Consider the following 20376-nt stretch of genomic DNA (forward strand, 5'->3'; position numbering starts at 1 on the left):
TTACACGGACAGGCGGGAATGGAGGCCAATTTCTGACGAATCTGCATGCCATCGTGCTACTGGACTAGCATAGCTCTTATTTGATCATTTATTAAACAGAACAAGACCGTTGTGCTGCCAAGGATATCAAGGGCTATTTTTAGCGCTTTTGCTCTCATGGCCAATGAGGCGGCGCACGGTCGTGTGGGTGATATCGCCTCGAAAGCAGTAGTTCTGCTATATCAATGCTGTTAAACTACACGTCAAACGGTCTAGATGCTATACTAGCTCACGCGAGTGAATAGAATATAATTCAATGGCGCTATGTAACTTACATCAGACAAGAAATCGTGGTAGGGCTGCATATATGAATATATTCCTGCAGACTGTAGTTTGAATCTTGGTTGCTAGTTACCTTAGTGCCGACATAGTGACATGCTGGAGGCTTATAATGGTCTCTCTACATAGGAATGTTCGTCAGCCTTGAGGGTTAATTAGGTGTCTGAGAATAGTCTTTGTCGAATGACGAGGAAATGGTTATCTCGGAGCTTTGGCGGCTCATAAATGAGCTTAATATTGGATAAAATATATCCTATAGTAACAATGATAGCATGGCTAATGCTTGGATGATTACTAAATTCAACAGGCTCCGTGATAGCGCGAATAGCTATTGCAAGAAACTTGGTCTTACTAAGCTAACCGAATTGACTCGAGGTTGAACTAATGTTGCTTGACCTGCAATGAGGGAAACCCAATTCTATTAACTAGAAGTTGTTGTACGAAGTAGACTTGAGATGTTTAATGGTTCATAGTTAGTATCTTTTAGTCGTATTAGTATATAAACACGTGACTTAGTCTCTTTAATTGCAAGTAGCAGGAAGTAACGATTTAACAAGGACAAGACAGGAAGCTACAAACTTATTATTCTGCCAGGTCTTACCGTCCTCTATAGTTTCCATCCCTTGTGGGTTAGTAAGTCAAGTACCCCAAGCTTTGTACCTACCAAATTTGCCCCTCATTCTTTATCTTATCGCCGTTTGGGAGAAGACTCATACACAACTTTCGAAAAAATCCCAAACTCCACGCCTAAACGTCATTTTGTAAAGTCGTTAGATTTCACTTAGTCGCAAGCAACCGTTTACATCCAGGAGCCAACGAAAAAAGCACATAGATAAAGACATAATACCGACAACACATACATCACAATGTCCGCGCCCGACAGGTTTGGCAACGACATCGAGTCCGATTCCGATTCGGGCAACGAGTCACCTATCAACGATGGAGTTGACGATGGTGTTGAGGAGGTAGATCAGAAACCCCTCAAGTCAGCTATGAAGAAGTCCCCCTCAGGCCCCTCGCCTCCGATTGAGCGTCCTCATCTCCCTCCTCAAACAGACCCGAAAGACCTCGATCTACAATCACTAACCCCGCTCACACCTGAGATTATCGCGCGACAAGCTACTATCAACATTGGTACGATCGGTCACGTCGCTCACGGCAAGTCAACCGTTGTGAAGGCCATATCAGGTGTCCAGACCGTCCGTTTCAAGAACGAGTTGATCCGAAACATCACCATCAAGTTGGGATATGCGAACGCCAAGATCTACAAGTGCGATAACCTTGAATGCCCTAGGCCCGGATGCTATCGAAGCTACAAGAGTGAGAAGGAGGTAGACCCCCCTTGCGAGCGTGAAGGATGCAGCGGTACATACAGACTTCTACGCCATGTCTCGTAAGTTTATTAATTGTCCTATTTGCCTTTTTATGTTGCTGACAATATTTAGCTTTGTGGATTGCCCTGGTCACGATATTCTCATGAGTACTATGTTGTCTGGAGCTGCGGTGATGGACGCCGCTCTATTACTGATTGCTGGAAATGAAACCGTACCTCAGCCTCAAACTTCGGAACATTTGGCAGCTATCGAAATTATGAAGCTTGACAAGATTATCATCCTTCAGAACAAGGTCGACCTTATGCGAGAAGAAGCCGCCCAACAACATTACCAGTCTATCCTGAAGTTCGTCCGTGGAACTCCTGCTGCCAAATCACCCATCATTCCTATCTCTGCGCAACTGAAGTTCAATATCGACGCTATCAATGAGGCTATTGTCAACACTATCCCGGTACCACCCAGAGATTTCACTCAAGAGCCTCACATGATGGTTATTCGATCCTTCGACGTCAACAAGCCCGGTGCCGAGATCGAAGAGTTGAAGGGTGGTGTTGCAGGTGGTAGTATTCTGCATGGTGTGCTGAAGCTCGGTGACGAGATTGAAATCAGACCTGGTATTGTGACTCGAGACGATAAGGGTGCTCTCCAGTGCAAGCCCATCTGCAGTCGTATCGTCTCTCTCAACTCAGAGTTCAATGATCTGAAATACGCAGTCCCCGGTGGTCTCATTGGTGTTGGCACGCGCATTGACCCTACTCTTTGCAGAGCTGACCGTCTAGTTGGATTCGTTCTCGGCCTTAAGGGACGTCTTCCTGCCATCTACAGCGAGATTGAAGTCAACTTCTACCTCCTGAAGAGACTGCTCGGTGTCCGCACAGCAGACGGCAAGCAAGCAAAGGTGGCTAAATTAACCAAGAATGAAGTCCTCATGGTGAACATTGGATCCACTTCAACTGGTGCCAAGGTTGCCGCCATTAAGCAGGATGCCGCTAAGCTGTCCCTGACCAGCCCTGCCTGCACAAACCTTGGAGAGAAGATCGCTCTTAGCCGAAGAATTGAGAAGCACTGGCGTCTCATTGGATGGGCTACCATCACAGCGTAAGTTCCTACCCTGGTATACTAAATATTGGTTGCGTCAACTAACCTATCTGAAGTGGTGTCACATTGGAACCTACCGAATCGTGAAGTCCAGACCAAGTTTAAATTTCTTGACGAAGCGTATCCGATAAGTTATAATTCTGAGGGATGGGCAAAAGGGAAATGACTAGATATTCCTAAGTACGGCGACCAACGTCGGGGACACGGCTCAAGCGCTTCATAGAGGTACGAGATGCCTTAGTCTGAAGCTACTAGGGCTAAGGGGATGTCTCTAAGAAGGCTATGTATTTAGACGATGATGACGAAGCAAAAGGAGATAAAGGCGTACCTGAATACGGATCCGTTGCACTTTAAGTTCTAGCCCTTTTTGCAGAGACTGTAGTCTCCGGTGGCTTTTGTCTACCTATAGGCGCCTAATGGAAAAAGGAATATAAAAAACCTATATTCATCCGATTATTCAACTCACTAGTTTATAAGGCTTCGGTCCTTTAGCTTGTGATATAATGTAATAAATATAGACAAGCCTAGCGTGATGTGGACAGTAAAATACTACATAGTATATTGTATAATATCGTATCTTGTAGAGATATATGACAGTGGAAGACTGTATTTTGTAGCCAGCGATTCTTCAAGTATAATTACATAGGTACCTATGTATTCATGTAAAACCAAGACTGACGGTCGAGAAAGCGCTAATTCGTGGATGGGAAACCTCATGCTTCCTTCTATTCTTCAATGCTTAGACGGCCCATTTCGACTCTCTAATCGCTCCTATACCAGACCGGAGTAGACCACTAATATTTCAAATAGCTACTAATAACGCACCCTACCTCATATTTGCCTTAACCCTTTCTAGGAGTTGCTCTCGAGTATCTCCTTTCTGGGGATGAAGGTTGCGCTAGACGTAGTTAACTAACGGAGTAGGTTAAGTAGAATACGGGAACATTCTTACAGCCGCGAGCCATCTTCTGAGTTCCTCCCGCGTCCAAGTATCGGGGTCTCCCTTCGGATCATCCTGAGAAGGGAAGATACTCCCGCCGGCCAATGACCAAGCGAGGGCGGCTGTAACGAGCCCGGAGAAGGCTTTGATATAAGCACTCATCAGTATGGCGAAGATGCAACGATTTATATGTACTTAGTAGATGTACCTAGTACAGCGTTCTACTCGCGTTGAGTTAGTTAGAATATCCTTAGCTAGGTGCCAATGGAAGACTGATAGATGATGTTGAGCCTTGAGGGTTGTGCACCTTAGATTTCATAGCATTATCAAGAAGAGTAGGCATGGTCGATTGGCAATTCGGACGGAACTTATATACATAAAATGAATACGTAGAAGGCTGCCCGTATTCTGAATCACCGATATCTAAATTCAGTGGTCAGGCAACTCTGTCCTGTTTAAATCATGGTTCTTTTCGTAGAAGGACCAATACCTTGTATCTATGAGTCTTCGGCTTGTGATAGTGGAAGCTAACGCCACGTCATCAGCCACGTACGGTATTAGTGGAAAGCCTCATCCTTCATGGATGTCGAAAGTGGGACTTATCTCTTATCAATTACAAGAACCCTCCCCACTAATCCGTATCAATATTGGGAAATCGCTTAGAACCCTGTCACGGAATTTCGCCCACACAATTTCGGAGTCAATTTCGCAACACCGGCAGAAAAGTCAACTTCTCGATTCCTACCTCTATCAACATCGATTCCGCCATCACACCGTCAAAATGCCTCAGGAAATCGCCGATATCAAGAAGGTACAGTTGCGAATCTAAGACCCTGTTTAAATGTTTTTAAATGAATTTTGGCTAACAATTGAGTTATTTAGTTCATCGAGATCTGCCGGCGGGAAGACGCCAAGTGTACGTGACGAGATAATGAACAGAAGATAGTTACTTTGGTGTCAGTGCTGGTTCTAACAAGTTGCTTTTTTTGCAGCCGCCCGGATCAAGAAGAGCAAAAAGTCGTCGCAGACCAAGTTCAAGGTCCGATGCTCCAAGCACCTCTACACCCTGATCCTTAAGGACTCGGACAAGGCCGAGAAGCTAAAGCAGAGCTTACCCCCGAGTACGCATTGACTCATCGCAAACTGAAGCTTCAAACAATCACTAACATTATGGCCATAGACCTACAAATCAAGGAGGTCCCCAAGAAGAACAGGAAGGGCAAGCACACGGCATAAGTTCTGAACACGCGTCCGGGGAAAGGAAAACTACCAATCGCAACTGGGGAAGTCTCAGGGTGATGGACGGATAGGCGTCTACGAACGCGGTCATCGAGGACCAATGGGGGAGTGATGCATATGCTCTTGTAGCTGGGCTGGTATTTTCATGAGGCGGCGTCTAAGGATACCTTCCGAATTGATATTTCTCGAGCACGATAACGCTTGTAGACAATTCACAACAATTGCACAAAATCCCGCGATCAGGGCCGTTATTTCCAAAGAGCAGAAGAGAACTTCTTATTGTGTGCTTAATCATCTTAATCATGTCTTACAGGATCCTCTCGTAATGCTTAGCCTCGGTATCCTGCGAAAGGGACAAGATTGCTGCTGAGAACTGAGGGAAGTCTTTTCCTCCTGCGAATTCCATATGCTTCTCGACGCTTGGCCACGGGCAAGACAGAATAAATTGCTCTAAGCTCTCATCCTCCTTTTCGATGCGCCACCCGAACTTAACTAGTGGTGTATATGCCTCCAATATGTGCTTATTTTCAGTCCAAGCCTGCTCAAATGCCTTACGTTTCTCAGCCGGAATGGTCACAATGCTTAAACTAACGATGGGACTCTTCAACAAGGAGATCTCGCCGTCCGGTCCCGATGTGTCGAAGAACTCGGCGTCTTCGAGGTGGGATACAACCGTCTTCTCTAGCGTGAAGTGCTCTCTGAGAGGGGGGTAGGCAGTCTTGTTCTCGGGGGAGGCCAGCCAAAGCCCGTGCTGTGAGACGGATTCCCAGTGCGCCGTGAGGAGGGTGATAGATGGATCCTCGATCTGCCGGAAGAAGCCTACACCACGAGCTTCTCTGTCCTTAGGTAATGTCGGGATGTTGCGGGCGCACCAGTCATCATGGACGGTTAGGGCCTGGTTCATGGCCTCCTTGGCGTCGTCTCCAACGGGCCCGTGGGCACCTGTAAACCATGCTAACTCTGTGACTGTCATGATGACTTATTGATGATATAGTAATGGGATCTGAACTGAATTGAATTGATAAATGACTTTCACCGCGTAAAACGAGGAGGAGGTAAGCTCATGACGAACGAGGTTATATAGGAGGTATAGGAGGTAGGTAGCGTTCTTGGTTAGGCCGCGTTGCAGAGAGTTGCCTTAGCTACCCTACACCGCATTTACCAAATCAAGAACCTAACTGGGTCGGGTCCGTTACGTATGGGTAATTCCGAGGTGGATTTCAATTAACCCAGAAGCTTTAAGTCCAATTATAACGATCATTATGAGGGAATACGAGTACGCGTTGATGCTTGTGTGTATTATTGTGTGTGTACCTAAGGTTATAAAAGGTTCTGTGTTTATATGGCCAACACCCGTGGCTCACTAGTTACTTCCTTATCCACACGTGGAAGCATTCCTGAGGCAAGTGCTTCCCACACATTATCATAATATAACTTTCATATCATCGATAATTATTAAGGTTCTTTTTCAACTACTTCAACAACTTCATGTGACATTCTCTTTCTAGACCGATATGCTGATTCTGACAGCATTCTCGCATTTTATTATTTGTAAGACGTCTTGTTCAGTCACTCGGAATAAGATAAGATAATGATTGAGGTTATTCTCCTATTCGCTCTTATGGAAGCTTCTGCCACTTGCGTTGCCACGTGGAACGGCTGACCGATAAGGCTATGTCTATATATATTTATGCCCGACTTTATTCTCGCCTATAGTTATTATTTAATCATTTATCTACTATCTACGTTACTTGACCTTTATTACGAATAATTAAGCATAGGATTAGCACTAGAAAGGGATGGGGGACCCCTTAGGAGCAGTCAGCTCCATCATAGGCATTGCCTCATTTGGCCTCAAGTTCGCAACGACGCTACAGACATACATCGAGGCTGTAGCTGATGCGGAAGAAAACTTACGGGGCATTGCTTTAGATGTCAGTGCAACGGCGTCCGCTCTAAAACAACTCGATGAATACATGAGACCCGATCAGAGTGGTAAGGCAATTGCGAGTGATTCGGGAGTGGAAGAAGTTGCACGACTCGCATCGCAGTGCGAGCAAGTTTATACTGTCATCATCTATCTTATCGCCAAGGCCGTCGGCGTGCCAAAGGACGACAATGGCAAAGTGTCCCTTGACGCATTAGACTTACACAGCTTAAACGCCCCAAGTCGAATGCAGAAGCTCATATGGCCCTTCCGGGAATCTCGTATCAGAAAACATCGGGAAGAGCTAAGATGGTTAAAATTTAGCCTACTTTTTCATTTAGGACTCATAGAGCTTGCAAAAACCAGAAAGATGTTTGTATTGCGTACAACCCTGGCTTGATTATTGCTAATTTTCCGTGCATAGGGGCCCAGCTAGATCCCCCGATGCATATGAGAGGGAATTAGCCTTGCACGCCAAGGTGGAAAAGCTCCATGCTAAAATGGAAGCGTATATCAACAAGATAACCTCCCGAAGGAGAAGGGAAAAGAACAAGGCCAGAAAGAAACCACCGACCGGGTCTTCCTCGAGTATTATAGATGAGGTTATATCTCGAAGCTCGAGCTTCAAGCGGTCTAAATCTCCTAACCCTGGATTACATTACGTAGTGTAAGATAGCTCACCAATACCTATCATATTGACACATGAACTAATATATGTATTTAGCGACAATACTCCGAACGCACCGGCCAGGCTTCCCGGTAGTTCGGCAGTTGAAGATAATGAGAACCTAGAAAATAATGCTAGCCACCCCAAGCAAACCGAACCTCTTCAACAATTTGCAGCTCAGGAAATGACCAGCGCAAACCCTGCAGCCCCTCAGGCACAAAGACATACCCAAAATACCCAAATAGACGCCCAATATTCTCCCTTGAACGTAGATACTAGCCAACAAACGGCTCGCCCGAGGTCATCAAATGCCAGCAACGAGAAAGAGCCGGCTCCGCAAAATAACCCAATAGGACACGCCAGGGTTAAGGAATGGTACACCCCCGAACCCTCGCCGGAAACCCTCGGTGCTTTTTCGTGGGTATCGAGCCTATTCAGGACGCGAGATAGGTTTGTCCACGACTGGAAGAGCCAGGAGGTCGAGGGGTACCTCGTCGAAGGTGACACCGGCACCATCCGCAAACTCCCCTTCAGCCGCCAGAAGCTGACGGAAGAAATTACGCGAATCACTAAGTCAAGACAAGGCGACGTATGGGCACAGTATGCATCATTCACTTCCGCCCAGCGAGAAATCGTAGATCGAGTGATGGCAGAAGCAAACCGTTCAAGTCACCGCGCCAGGTCCTGTGTGGCGATAAGCCAGCAGCTCGGGTGGAGTCAGGGGCAATCTTATATTGCCGTATTTTTCTCGCTGTCCGCCGTCCAGCCAGTCCATGTCAAATTTGGCGTAAAATATTTCCAGTTCGCGTTCGAACTATGTCGTACATGGGAGGTGAGTTAATCGTTCGCCTATTCATTTACTCCTTGTTATCGTAGACAAGCTGACGAACGCTCACCCATTCGTGTCTTTGTATTAGGGCATAGACGGACTCATCAGGCAGACCGTACACGAGATAAATATTCCCAATTCTTACTTAATAGGGGGTAGGTACGAGCTTAGGGGCCTTGATGGCAACGTCATCCCGCGCGCGATGTGGCGCACTGCCGTCCATCCTGGCCTCGTTGTGTTTATAACCATCCCGCAGTCTATATCGAAGTCCACATCGAAGTCCACATCGAAGTCCAGAACGGGTTCATTCAGTGACGAAGAGGATTCGGGCTCAGTAGTGTTAACTGAGGATTTAGACCTTCGTTTGCCGGCTCCGGGGTTTGGTCATAGAGTGCTGCGCCGGATTAAAGACAAGTTGTTCCGTAGCCACACCAGAGCGTTAACTGAGGTAATGAGCAATGGAAGCAGTTCATCGGTGGGTTCCGCGGAGTCGCCACCAGCCCCCGTAGTCCGGAGTACCTGGCATCCTGAGTCAGACAACTTGAGGGCTGCAGAGACGGTGGTAAAGGAAAAGGCGAGGAGAGGGGTTAAGAGAGAGGAGGAGGAGGGCGAAGACGAGGAAGAAGACGTCGACATCATTAACTTCGAGGAAGAGAAAATGCATGCAAGGCTTGGACTAGCCGCCCAGCTGAACATGTGGACTACCGTGTTTGACACCGTGGAGAACAACAAGAATGGCGAGGACGGACTCTAGCTTAGGTACCTAAATTTTGCTTTTCGGGGCGGCGTAACAGGTATCACAACTATTGTCATACAATCTCACTATTAGAACTCGAGTCTATAGAACATATCCGTAACAATGCATATGTATTCAATATATACTCACATGCCTAACGCAAACGCATGTGCACAAGGGCTATCTACAATTTTTCAGAAGCGAAGAGATCCATCCCTCAACTAGGAGGTGCGACCGACTGTATGTATAAAAAACCATTCCTATTTTCTAGCCACGGCATTAATAAGCTACCACATGATGCTTCCCGAGACACCACAAGCTCGCACAACCTAGGTCATAAAGGATATGGAGCTTAGAAGGCGAAGTACATGATTCCGCTGGCGATGACGAGGGCCGCCACGCTGGCACCGAGACGAGCCTCGGCGCGGGCACCGGCGCCAGGGGCAACGGGAGTGGCGGTCGCGCTGCCGGAGGGGGCGCTGGAGGGGTAGCCCCCGGGGACGGAAGAAGGTCCAGTAGGGACCTGACCACCGGAAGACGGGCTAGTGGGAGCAGAGGTGCTGGATCCGGTCGGAACGAGGGTGGTAGGGCCACCAGTGCCGGTGGACACGGTAGGGTAGCCAGTTCCCGAAGACACCGGAGGAGCCGGGGAAGAGGAAGAAGGCGGGGCGGCGGTCTCCGAGCTGGAAGGTGACTCAGTAGGATAGCCACCGCTAGAGCTAGAGCTAGGCACCTCGGTGGAGCTGGAAGGAGACTCCGTGGGGTAACCACCGCTGGAGCTGGAGCTTGGGGCTTCAGTAGAGCTGGTCTCCTCAGAAGAAGAAGAAGACGGCGACGGCGACGTCGGGTAGCCGGAAGAAGAGGTGCTGGTAGGTTCAGGGGTAGGCTCAGGGGTGGAGCTAGTAGTGGGCTCAGTTGGGCCAGAGGCGACGGCGGCGCAGAAGGTGTCGATGCCCTTCATGACACTGCCTGTATTCGGAATTAATTTTCTTATTCTTTCCTTTCATATCATATTATATGTAAGTAGACGTACCATAGTCGGTCGCGGAGCAATCCCTTCGCAGGCAGATCTCACCGTCGCGCTTGACGGTGTAGACGGAGGCGCAGATGCAAGTGTTGTCGCCCTCATCGCAAGTGGTGTGCTTGTCGACGGTCTCGGTGATACACGGGGGTCCGCAGGCCGGGACGTAGTCAGCTACGTTGATGGCGGCGGCGACGGCCGCAAGAGCCGGAAGAACGAGCACGCGTAGAGGTGCCATTATTAAGTAACTGGTAGGTTTTGTTGGGTATATTATTCCTTAGGATAAGTAGCGAGTGAAAGTGTCGAAGCGAGCGTGTTTATAATTCGAAAAAGAAAAAAAAACCCTTTCCTGATATTTACAGGTGAATCACCTTTGCTACCTCGGTATGCAGTTGGATATGTTAAAATACAGTTGAGAAACTGGGTGGATGGGAGGAGGGTTGCTTTATAGATGGGAATCGGATATGTGCACTTTCTTAGAAGGTCGGTAGAAGATGGGGCTGATCTACGTTCAGCGATAATGTACCTTACAAGTTACGATATAAGTATAGATGATCGACAACGGGACGTAAATAGAGATTGCTCATGACAGGCCTAATTGCCCGAAACTTCAAACTAACCCATGTTCACGACATCAAGAGGCACATGGGAAGCAAGGCTTGTACTATGTAATAGGTTCAATGTTGTAATGGGACATCATGGAATTTGGAGAAAGCCACATTCTTCCCCCTTGAATGGGTTAGATTGGGCAAGATAGAGTTACGTACCCAGTTATAATACCTACACCAGGTATAATCCAGGAAGGTATACTACGTGCACAAGGTATACCCAGGTAAGGTAGGTGCAGCTCCAACTATGAGTGGCCGAAGTTACAGGGCTTTGGCAACTTTAGCAAGTCACACCAACCATAATTAATGACCACTTAATGCGCGGTTGCGTTGTTCACATTAAAGTTTTTCACCCCTGTCGTCCTTGCATTTAGACGGCAGAGCCAACCACAGCCCGTATATGACCCGGCATGAACCAAAGGGCCGCCAAGATCCGCCCATGGGCCTTGTTTCAACCTCCCGATCTGGCAGGTGGAGTGCTTGAAACGCACCGAAGGAACAGCCCATACCTTTAGGTACTCTATTGGCCTAGTGTAACGTGCCATCGTTTACCCCGGACTCACTATTTTTCACTATTTTATCTGAATTTGTACGACCGCTTCATCAATACGGTACCCTCCTAACCTCCTTCGCCCGCTCCATCTACGCAGGGAGGAAGCGGGAGGAGTCAACGCTTCCTTATTGGTCCCAGAATAGCAATCTGCGCGCCGCAGAGAGTGATGATCTTTTCTATTGTCAGCTTGTCTCCTTCACGTCTGTTGGATCTGATTCCCAAGTAGGATCAATAGCTTCTTTCATCCCTTAGCTCTCTGCCTTTATCGGTGTTGCTAGATACCAACCAGCCAGTCAACAAATTCAGCCATGTGAAAGCATCGTATTCCCGGCTTAGCTCTGAATCAAATCGTGGCTGTTCGGGCTTGGCTCACATGGTGGAAGGTAACGCATTGCGCCGCAGCCACATATATATCCACTCGCATACTGACAGATTTATATTGTTATAATGGTAAGGTCTTGGTGGAGGTTACATCCGTGCGCATTCATGCCTCGTAAAATCGACCAACTGATCTTTTTGACAATTCCCGAGCGGCTGGCCAAGAGTATAATAGCGTTATAGTCTATACCTCGTATACGACGTCATTTGACTAGCATGGTCATAAAAAGAAGCCGTCGTAAAAATTATGTTGCTAGCGACGAGAGTGCTATCCTTCTAGAAAAATTACGAACAAAGACTTGGAGGTACAAACGTTACATGGCTACCTAGCAATGGGCCGTAAGGCCAAATCGGGCACCAAAGCAACAATAACGTTAGGTAATTATCCGCTCCATAAAGAAAATCAACTTTGCCATAGGTTTGGTTCTACCAAGGATCGTTCCCAACGAGCCGTATATACGACCACATACCGAATATTGTCTTGGTGGGAACAATTCGCCTTTGAAAAGCGGGGGGAGGTCGTGATGGTGATCCGTTGGTGAGATTTACTGAGAAGACGACAGAAACGGCAGTGAACCCATGCCACTCTCTGGGTGGTCTCACCCTCGGGTCATGTGAAGTGGCTAATGACACAGCAATGTACTGTTTCGGCCACAAGCAGCAAAGTGATCTACACAATGACCGAGAAGATAAACTCGTCTACCCAGGCACATGTATGAAAGCTCACTTACCACTAGCAAATACTATGCGGTTTTTTAGATAGAATCATTTCATAATTACACTAGGTGATATACTGTTTAATTGAAAAATGATGAGGCTAGTATAACAATCATAACTGGAGTGACCATAATTATTTTTAAACCGTGATGCCTTCTAAGGGATGGCGGGATTGATAGTGTCACCATTAGGGATAGGTACTTGTGGAGATACGAATAGGGGATTTAAATATAACCTAGCCTTTGCGTGAGTAGCTATTAACCTGTCTAAGACCAGACTACTAATAATGGAGAGCATTTTGATTTAATAGGCGTTTCAGTGGTCCAGAGAATCTAAATATATCACTCCTCAAGATAGGATGAAGAGCCGCACGGAATAAAGGAATCCTTTAGTCCAAAAACACGAATGAAATGATATGATACAACATGAGACGGGTCTTAGTGATAGCATAAAATAAATCATGAAAGCATGGCGGCTTAAATGACCCAAATTCTCTATTAGATTCTCATAGAAGGAAAAGAGAAATCTATAGTCAGTAGGTACCTCTTAGGATAATAGGTATAAGTGAAGAGGGGGTTTAAAAAGATAGCAATATGATTTATAGCATAGATACTCGACGCTATAGATGATATTATAAAGTAGCTCACGGAGAGGTGCTCAGATTTTGCTATATCTCATATCTTGACTGTCAGGATTTATACCCGTCGATTGATGTCATATACAGAGTGAGTGTCTAGGATAGGTAGACCAAGTAATAGATAGTATTGATCTAGTAACGCCTGGCCTTCTATCCTCTTACGAGGGCGCTTCGCGCCTTTTATATATAGTAGATAAACCCCTGTAGCTACCCCTGACCCATAATACCCTGACATTGACAGTATAATCATCCAAAAATGTAGCGCCTACTCTATTGTCAAGCAGTCACAGATAATACAGCCGTTATAAAAAAAACATATTACGGTCAACCATTTGAAAAGCCCCCTTTAATGTATTCTCTAAGTGATTGGGTAGCTCAGGGCGAGATGACTTCTTGGTAGGTTGTCAAGGAATAAGTGGGTTAGGGGTAGATTCGGGAGTATATCTACTAAGATTGGATATATAAGAGGCGCGCGGCGCCCTCGAGAGAGGATAGAGGGCTAGGCGTTAATAGTTAAATTCTACTATCCTAATATTCACTCTATGTATGACACTAATCAAGGGTTCTAACTAACATAGGCGATAATTAAGTACCTATACACCTTTTTAATTGCCCCCCTATTAGACATCAGGTGGACATACGTATAAAAGCTCCCGAGACGTAAGATAGGTACGCATATAATTTCCGAGTTTGTGTATAAGCGTATTGTTCCTCTGATAAGAATTACCCCTATACCTACCTCTTTAGCCATAAAATTGAGCTATATGAACCGACCACACAACCGCCCGTGCTGAATATACTTTATCGAACCACGACAGTGCGAGACTTACTCGAAGCTACCGTTAACCTTCTATAAGGACACCTGGCAACATCTAGATATTTAGCCGACCCGAACTAGACATATAAGTCCAAAGAACAGTAAGGCATTCTAACAAACGATCAATGGCCAGGTTGGTACGGCCTAGCGATTATTCAAACTCTCCGCCCTACCTAAGAACTACTACTACCACATACTTACCGCATACCTATGCAGTATTGTTACGAATGATTGCTAGGTCCTGGGGTTCGATTCCCTCGATGGCCACAACACTCCTTTTTTTTTTATCCACATATACTACACCGCACTTATAGTAAATTAATCGCCGCTACTCATTAGAAAAGATATATTATTTGTTATATAATCTACTTAGTTAATATCTTTATGATATTTCTGGGATTTTAGGTCGCTTATTTGGAATTCTAGCACTAGATCTGTCTCGTGATAGATACAGGTAAGACCTTGGCCGCTTCGTTCTTTGCTTGACATACAGGTGGATATGACATGTATTCGCCAATAATATTTCCTCATTCACACATATTTCGGCTTGGAATTTATTTGTTTATCTTGAAAAGATGTAATGCCTGTTGTTCGGCGTCCTTCACAAAATTGATATGCGATCTGTTGATGCCGAACACATAATAAACTTTAGCTGATAATACTATCTCTCACGAAGTCTCACGAAGTGCAATTCTTCCCCCCCTTCCCCCCCAATACGAAATCTGTTCTTTATAGCTACTAGGATGCTGCAAAATAGCATATATCTGACTGAGAACATTTGAAAATAAGAAACACTGCGCGGTCTGATGTTAGTGACGTAGAAAGCCTTACCAAATCTCCCGATCCTAGAAAAAAGGCCATCGTGTAATAATGACCTGTCAGATATCATGATAACCCCAACCGCAGCCTTCCGCCTAATATGCAACTTCCCCTCGATTCCAAGAACGTACTATGTGTATCACTTTAAGTGATTGGATTCAGATAACTGATTGGAAGGGAACATGCATAGTAGTGGCCTAATTGAACTCGCGTTGGATACGCGTTGGATACGCGTTGGATACGCGTTTGAGCAGCTGGTTGGTGCCACGACCTCCGCACTGGATGACTCGAAATGCATGTACGGTCGCACAACGTAGTTATGGGCGGGATGATGGTTTCGAGTTGAGGCCACGAGAAGACCTCGATTCATCTTATTTAATGCCGACTCCCAATCTTTGGGCAACATGATGGTTTCTTGGTAAACTACCTAGGTGCCTATGGAGAATGGGGCCCAAGAAAACTTCAGGAAGGCTGGGGATGGACCCGTACTCGAAATTACTTCATCGATTCTACGAACCTTTGATTCTGTTGAGAGTCCTTGGGCAGACGCGAGGAACACATACTTCAACCCTTCAAGATGGCAAGAGTCAATCCAGACGTAGAAGGCTGCTCTGCAACCTTTCTCACCTTTGCGATTATGATAAAGGTGGTGATATGACTTCATCTATTGCTCTTGAGGATAACGCCGAATGCTACGTCTTCTGGATTGCTTCGAACACAGCTCGCGCGAGCAACAAAAACCTGGGATTCCTACAATCATCCCTAGCAAAAATATATCACATCATTATGCTTAAAGAAGAGGAAAGGGGTCTCCTTGAAGTTGAATTCGTTCGCAAATGTATAGATTTTGCTCAACAGAGAGTGAAGAAGGAGGTCAAGTTGCTTTCAAGAGCGATAAAGGAGTGCGAAGAATATATCAGCAAGGAAAATCTCGTACCAGGTTAGTACCAGGTTAGTTCTAACTGCTCAAATCAAGCTACATATTCACGCTGAGTTTTGCAGATTCCCAATTAGCCAAATGGCTACAGCAATTCATTCCGGACAAAGGGAAGCCTGTGGCTGATGTTTGCTTCCAAGCCTATGATCAACGAAAGACACCGGAGTTTCGTTCGCTAGAGGGTAAAACTTACTCCGGTAATGGAAACATCGATCTCAGCAAATACGAGTCTCTTTTCGCAACAGTACGCCATCGTCTGGGGCGATTGGCTGATCATGTCCGAGCACCAAAGAAAGTCATCGAAGATTCACTTGAATTGGGTCACCTGTTCGATGCGTACAGGATTCGCTTGGTTAACCCACCACCGAGTAACCCACGACCCCAGGCCGACTCTCTTACCGAGCTTCACAGTATCCTCAAGCGGATGTTACCGGACAATGACCCAAAGTTGGAAGAATATATTGAGGCTCTAATGTCTCTGGATCATAAGTTTCAAATCACAAAACGAATCCGCGGAGAATATGACAATAAAAACTTCCAGCCGCGCGTCCATGCTGAGGTTCAGATTCTAGAACATTTCTGTGCGAACCAACTCCGTTACGTTGATAACGACCACTATATTGGATGCAGCAAGCCGGCATGTTACTGCTGCCACCTCTACTTCCGGCACCACAAATCTAGACCCGTGGAACCGGACTCGCATCAGAAGATATATCTGAACTGGGGAGTACCGGCGTTGCCCGAGGGTTCTAAAAGTCCGAGCTATAATATGCAGCGAGACCTGATGAATAAGATGCTGGAAACGATCAGGAAAGATGCCCTGGCGCAGATCATACAGAAAGCAGGGCCGCTCAAATGGCACCCCGATTCGCTGACGGGGATTACTATTTCAACTGTGGCACTTCCTGCGGAGAAAGTATACCTTGGAGAGAACCCTCTCGAAAGACAGTTAACAAGTTCGAGTTATGGTATGTCTCACTATTTATTCACCCGCGAGTCTATTGCGAGGAACTAATAAACTAATATGCGTAGACTCTACCACGCCCGATGTCATTCCCGTTACAGATACACAATCGTATATTGCCGAAGAATGGAGCAGCTCCTCCCTCGACAACGATAATTCGTCGACCTGCGAGCCTCAAGGTGAGGCTATGGGTGAGTTTGACTCCGATTCCGACTCTGATGGCGGGGTCTCTTTGTAGTGTTGCAACTTTTATGGGATATGTTACCTTTTACAGGACGCCATGTGAAGATAGGCTTGGTTGGCTTGGTTGGCTTGCAGATTTGTCCCGTTGAAATATATTATCTTGATCTCATGAGAATGTCACGTTTGAGTCTGCAACTGTTTTATCGGAAGCGGTCCTAAGTATAATTTAATTGTCAGTTACCTCGTATCATCCAAACGAAGATGAGATAATTCGAGGTTAATGTTGGTGTTGCAAACTTTAAGTTGACTATTGTTAGACTGTGCTGGTAGACACTCATTGACCTTCCCGTACCTTTATACCTGCACATACCTTAGGTAGGTACATTAGCCAATTCGGCAATTAGGTATCGGCAATACCTGTTGGGCAAGGTCCGAGTCGTCCGAGTCGGAAGGCGTGGCCGAACAGGGATATTTCCTCTGGGGACTTTTTGCCAAGGGTGAGACAGCAGCCAATTCTTCCTGCTGTGTTCTAATTGGTTCATCGTGACTGGTTCGGCTTAAAATGGCTACGTCGTGGTTCCCACTGATTCCCATTGCAGCGGCGCCTGGGTTGCTATCGGTACCCTGGTCAGGTGCACGGATACATCCATATCAAATTAGGACAGATTGGGATAGTGGAGCTTTGACTAGGAGCTTTGACTCGTCCCTCTCATCAACAAAAAGGGGTGGGAAAATTTCCCCCTTGCTTGCCAGCTCTGCAGCTTTGCGCCCACTTGCATACCTTACGTTGATGTCCAACACTGCAGTATATCTCATCTCGGATTCCTACACCGATTCTTGTCAACTCTGCAGCTCCGTTCAACTCTATAAATCAGTCATATCGACTTGCAGTAAATGTGGCTTACTGAAAAGAAAGAGGTGTGATCGCATTCACTCGCGGTAGCATAGGGAGCATAATAAGCAACATAATGCGACATAACCAAACATAATTACCTAGGAAGAGCCTTACCGAGATTACGACTAATACTACTACCTACCTCTACTACCTCTACTACGTATTTTTATTTAATAATCGATACCAGTATCATCTCATTCCTACATCGCACGATTCGAACCTAAATCATTCATTCTTTTCCTTTCCTGCTCGTTTAATTCTAGACGCTTGCAATTCGGTGCTGCTTATACCTTTTACGCCACTTGTCGGTATCTGGCATATATTAACTAACTGACGTGGGGTTCTGTCCTTGTTGGGAGCTAGCTACATATCGTTCCACACGGAATTCTGCAGCAAAAGTAGTCGCATAGCGTAAGAGCTTAGGGAGGACCTTAGAAGATATTCTATTAACCAAACGATTCCATATGAATTTTACTCCAACAACCCTTGGCAGCGCAACCTCGGAAATGTCCAACGGCATCAATGGTTTCCATAAGGAGATTGAAACGCTCCATATAAACGGCAATGGGAATGGTACGAACGGTATAAATGGGCGATCTGCGTTAGACGAGAGCGACAAGAAGAAAAAGCGAATGAGTCGCAAGCTCTCCAGCCCTATGATGCCGTCCTTTATGGTTTCAGCTCCCGGCAAGGTCATCGTCTTTGGCGAACATGCTGTAGTCTATGGCAAGGTATGATATAACCTGCTTTCTCAGTAATTAATTACTTCTTTGCGCACAAGTTCACCAGATATATAGGCCGCTATCGCTGCCTCGGTCTCGCTCCGCTCCTATCTCCTAGTGACGCATCTCTCCAAATCGAAACGCACAGTAACCATGCAATTCCCCGACATCGACCTTATCCATACGTGGAATATCGACGAATTGCCTTGGGACATATTTCAACAGCCTTCTAAGAAAAAGTACTACTACGACCTTGTCACATCTCTTGACCCCGATCTCGTAAAAGCCATTCAACCGCACCTTGTAGACATCTCGTTAGGGAAGTCGGAAGCCGAACGAAAAATACACCAAAATTCCGCCGCCTCGTTTCTATACTTGTACCTGTCACTGGGATCGCCAAAGTCTCCAAGCTGCAGGTATACCCTTCGTTCGACAATACCGATTGGGGCTGGTGTTGGAAGTAGCGCGTCGATTGGTGTCTGTTTAGCTGCTGCTATGCTGTTACAGATTCGTACACTATCCGGCCCGCATCCCGACCAACCACCTGAGGAAGCTCGTTTACAAGTGGAGAGGATTAACAGATGGGCCTTCGTGGCCGAGATGTGCATACATGGCAACCCTTCTGGTGTTGATAATACGGTTTCTACGCATGGCAAGGCGGTGGTGTACCAGCGGACGGACTATAAGAAGCCACCAACGGTGACGCCGCTATGGGACTTTCCCGAATTGCCATTACTCCTAGTGAACACTAGAACACCAAAGTCTACGGCTGTTGAAGTGGCCAAGGTTGCGAAATTAAGGAGTACGCACCAGGAGCTGGTGGGAACAATTTTGGATGCGATAGACAAGGTCACCAGAAGTGCAGAGAGTTTAATTGAAGAGGAATATTTTGACAACGAGGAAACGGAGAGTCTACGGCGCGTAGGAGAGTTGATGACAATCAACCATGGCTTACTTTCGTCTTTGGGCGTTTCGCATCCTCGCCTCGAACGAATACGAGAACTAGTCGACTGCGAAGGGTTCGGATGGTCGAAGCTTACTGGTGCGGGCGGTGGTGGTTGTTCGATATCGTTAATGAAGCCGGATATCCCTCAAGAAAAGCTGGATAAGCTGCAGCGCAAACTCGATATGGAGGGATACCAAACATTCAGGACGACTCTTGGTGGAGACGGTGTCGGCGTATTATGGCCAGCGGTTTTGAAGAACGGCCTGGACGAAGATGAGGAGGGCGGCATGGAGATTGATCTTGAAGGTTTCCTGAATGCACCGGGCAATGATGGCGTGGAGAAGTTGGTTGGAGTGTCTGGTGGTTTAGACGGAGCTGAGAGGGAAGGCTGGAAATTCTGGAGGGTCGAGAGCCAATGATGAGATTATGTGAGAGTGGGAGGCGGCTTCGGCTTCGGCTTTGGGGAAATAGTTGGTTCTATGGATCGTAGGAGTATGGAATGCGGTATACTAACGGTGTATTCGGGGCTCTCATTCCGGTTATATCTGGTATAATAATATTTATAGAGAAGCATCGATAGAAACGAAATCGATGAAAGGGAATGAGTGGCTCGGTCACGGTTTATACCTATATGGAAAATGTAGGTACCTAAGGATTGTAGGGATGGGCTTAGGGGATTTACTAGAGCGATATTTTAAGTTTAAATATTAATAAGACAGGTAATCATTGGCCAGATGCGCCTGTATGGTGGACCATTAGTTCAACTGTGCCAAAATCAAGAAAATTGGTTACGCTATGTCTAATAAGGTAATATAATAAGTGCACAGTACGCTATATACAAAATAATAATATCCGGGCTATCCTCCCCACTAATCTCCAACATTAGCTAATCAAATTAAAAGATTACATTATTAATTCAATCTTCAATTGCCTTATATACACAACATACAATACATTTAAATAACTTTACGAAAACAACAATTTAAACGTTACAATTGGTATTATTTTATAGCCGTAATTGATGCGAAAATAATGGACCAAACTGCATGTTTATGCGATGTGTATTGAGTATTATATTGCTATTAAAGTAT

General features: G+C 46.1%; 8 protein-coding genes across 8 annotated transcripts; 5 read left to right on the forward strand and 3 right to left on the reverse strand.

Annotated features, from left to right (window-relative positions):
- Positions 1-951: 951 nt before the first annotated feature.
- Positions 952-3236, forward strand: F4817DRAFT_87019 (eukaryotic translation initiation factor 2 subunit gamma). The gene is made up of 3 exons (XM_049307988.1): positions 952-1711; positions 1764-2750; positions 2807-3236. The coding sequence occupies exons 1-3, from the start codon at positions 1185-1187 to the stop codon at positions 2835-2837; spliced, it is 1545 nt and encodes a 514-aa protein (XP_049163721.1). The 5' UTR covers positions 952-1184; the 3' UTR covers positions 2838-3236.
- A 250-nt stretch (positions 3237-3486) lies between these two features.
- F4817DRAFT_87033 (uncharacterized protein) lies at positions 3487-4229 on the reverse strand. Its single transcript, XM_049307989.1, has 5 exons — positions 4181-4229; positions 3998-4113; positions 3899-3911; positions 3703-3833; positions 3487-3648 (listed from the first exon to the last, which is right to left on the reverse strand). Exons 2-5 carry the CDS (start codon positions 4031-4033, stop codon positions 3577-3579), a joined length of 252 nt encoding a protein of 83 aa, XP_049163722.1. The 5' UTR covers positions 4034-4113; positions 4181-4229; the 3' UTR covers positions 3487-3576.
- A 77-nt stretch (positions 4230-4306) lies between these two features.
- Positions 4307-5081, forward strand: F4817DRAFT_87054 (ribosomal protein L38e). Its single transcript, XM_049307990.1, has 4 exons — positions 4307-4501; positions 4573-4606; positions 4683-4811; positions 4871-5081. The coding sequence occupies exons 1-4, from the start codon at positions 4472-4474 to the stop codon at positions 4924-4926; spliced, it is 249 nt and encodes an 82-aa protein (XP_049163723.1). The 5' UTR covers positions 4307-4471; the 3' UTR covers positions 4927-5081.
- F4817DRAFT_87132 (uncharacterized protein) lies at positions 4878-6262 on the reverse strand. Its single transcript, XM_049307992.1, has 2 exons — positions 6002-6262; positions 4878-5937 (listed from the first exon to the last, which is right to left on the reverse strand). Exon 2 carries the CDS (start codon positions 5900-5902, stop codon positions 5237-5239), a length of 666 nt encoding a protein of 221 aa, XP_049163724.1. The 5' UTR covers positions 5903-5937; positions 6002-6262; the 3' UTR covers positions 4878-5236.
- A 1-nt stretch (position 6263) lies between these two features.
- Positions 6264-9273, forward strand: F4817DRAFT_87117 (uncharacterized protein). Its single transcript, XM_049307991.1, has 4 exons — positions 6264-7228; positions 7281-7523; positions 7581-8355; positions 8441-9273. Exons 1-4 carry the CDS (start codon positions 6729-6731, stop codon positions 9104-9106), a joined length of 2184 nt encoding a protein of 727 aa, XP_049163725.1. The 5' UTR covers positions 6264-6728; the 3' UTR covers positions 9107-9273.
- Positions 9201-10836, reverse strand: F4817DRAFT_324237 (uncharacterized protein). The gene is made up of 2 exons (XM_049301613.1): positions 10122-10836; positions 9201-10057 (listed from the first exon to the last, which is right to left on the reverse strand). The coding sequence occupies exons 1-2, from the start codon at positions 10345-10347 to the stop codon at positions 9441-9443; spliced, it is 843 nt and encodes a 280-aa protein (XP_049163726.1). The 5' UTR covers positions 10348-10836; the 3' UTR covers positions 9201-9440.
- A 3957-nt stretch (positions 10837-14793) lies between these two features.
- On the forward strand, positions 14794-17082 carry F4817DRAFT_324240 (uncharacterized protein). Its single transcript, XM_049301614.1, is given in 4 exon segments — positions 14794-14846; positions 14858-15578; positions 15641-16543; positions 16608-17082. The coding sequence occupies 3 exon segments, from the start codon at positions 15083-15085 to the stop codon at positions 16775-16777; spliced, it is 1569 nt and encodes a 522-aa protein (XP_049163727.1). The 5' UTR covers positions 14794-14846; positions 14858-15082; the 3' UTR covers positions 16778-17082.
- A 1041-nt stretch (positions 17083-18123) lies between these two features.
- On the forward strand, positions 18124-19704 carry F4817DRAFT_311605 (mevalonate kinase; the record flags this gene model as incomplete). The annotated part of the gene is made up of 2 exons (XM_049300013.1): positions 18124-18348; positions 18415-19704. The coding sequence occupies 2 exons, from the start codon at positions 18124-18126 to the stop codon at positions 19702-19704; spliced, it is 1515 nt and encodes a 504-aa protein (XP_049163728.1).
- Between the last annotated feature and the right edge of the window lie 672 nt (positions 19705-20376).

The sequence above is a fragment of the Daldinia loculata genome (genome assembly GCF_022478755.1).
Source record: "Daldinia loculata strain CBS 113971 unplaced genomic scaffold F4817scaffold_2, whole genome shotgun sequence".
Lineage (NCBI taxonomy): Eukaryota > Fungi > Ascomycota > Sordariomycetes > Xylariales > Hypoxylaceae > Daldinia > Daldinia loculata.

Bases quoted from the DNA above. Each gene is read 5' to 3' on its own strand.
- F4817DRAFT_87019 (XM_049307988.1), top strand. From the start codon at position 1,185: ATGTCCGCGCCCGACAGGTTTGGCAACGACATCGAGTCCGATTCCGAT. The intron at 1,712-1,763 runs GTAAGTTTATTA...GACAATATTTAG, and splicing joins AGACTTCTACGCCATGTCTC to CTTTGTGGATTGCCCTGGTC. The intron at 2,751-2,806 runs GTAAGTTCCTAC...ACCTATCTGAAG, and splicing joins GGATGGGCTACCATCACAGC to TGGTGTCACATTGGAACCTA.
- F4817DRAFT_87033 (XM_049307989.1), bottom strand. From the start codon at position 4,033: ATGCCTACTCTTCTTGATAATGCTATGAAATCTAAG. The intron at 3,649-3,702 runs GTAAGAATGTTC...AACTACGTCTAG, and splicing joins TCAGAAGATGGCTCGCGGCT to CGCAACCTTCATCCCCAGAA.
- F4817DRAFT_87054 (XM_049307990.1), top strand. From the start codon at position 4,472: ATGCCTCAGGAAATCGCCGATATCAAGAAG. The intron at 4,502-4,572 runs GTACAGTTGCGA...TGAGTTATTTAG, and splicing joins AAATCGCCGATATCAAGAAG to TTCATCGAGATCTGCCGGCG. The intron at 4,812-4,870 runs GTACGCATTGAC...TTATGGCCATAG, and splicing joins AAAGCAGAGCTTACCCCCGA to ACCTACAAATCAAGGAGGTC.
- F4817DRAFT_87132 (XM_049307992.1), bottom strand. From the start codon at position 5,902: ATGACAGTCACAGAGTTAGCATGGTTTACAGGTGCCCACGGGCCCGTT.
- F4817DRAFT_87117 (XM_049307991.1), top strand. From the start codon at position 6,729: ATGGGGGACCCCTTAGGAGCAGTCAGCTCCATCATAGGCATTGCCTCA. The intron at 7,524-7,580 runs GTAAGATAGCTC...ATATGTATTTAG, and splicing joins CCTGGATTACATTACGTAGT to CGACAATACTCCGAACGCAC. The intron at 8,356-8,440 runs GTGAGTTAATCG...TCTTTGTATTAG, and splicing joins AACTATGTCGTACATGGGAG to GGCATAGACGGACTCATCAG.
- F4817DRAFT_324237 (XM_049301613.1), bottom strand. From the start codon at position 10,347: ATGGCACCTCTACGCGTGCTCGTTCTTCCGGCTCTTGCGGCCGTCGCC. The intron at 10,058-10,121 runs GTACGTCTACTT...TTCCGAATACAG, and splicing joins TTGCTCCGCGACCGACTATG to GCAGTGTCATGAAGGGCATC.
- F4817DRAFT_324240 (XM_049301614.1), top strand. From the start codon at position 15,083: ATGGGGCCCAAGAAAACTTCAGGAAGGCTGGGGATGGACCCGTACTCG. The intron at 15,579-15,640 runs GTTAGTACCAGG...TGAGTTTTGCAG, and splicing joins CAAGGAAAATCTCGTACCAG to ATTCCCAATTAGCCAAATGG. The intron at 16,544-16,607 runs GTATGTCTCACT...TAATATGCGTAG, and splicing joins GTTAACAAGTTCGAGTTATG to ACTCTACCACGCCCGATGTC.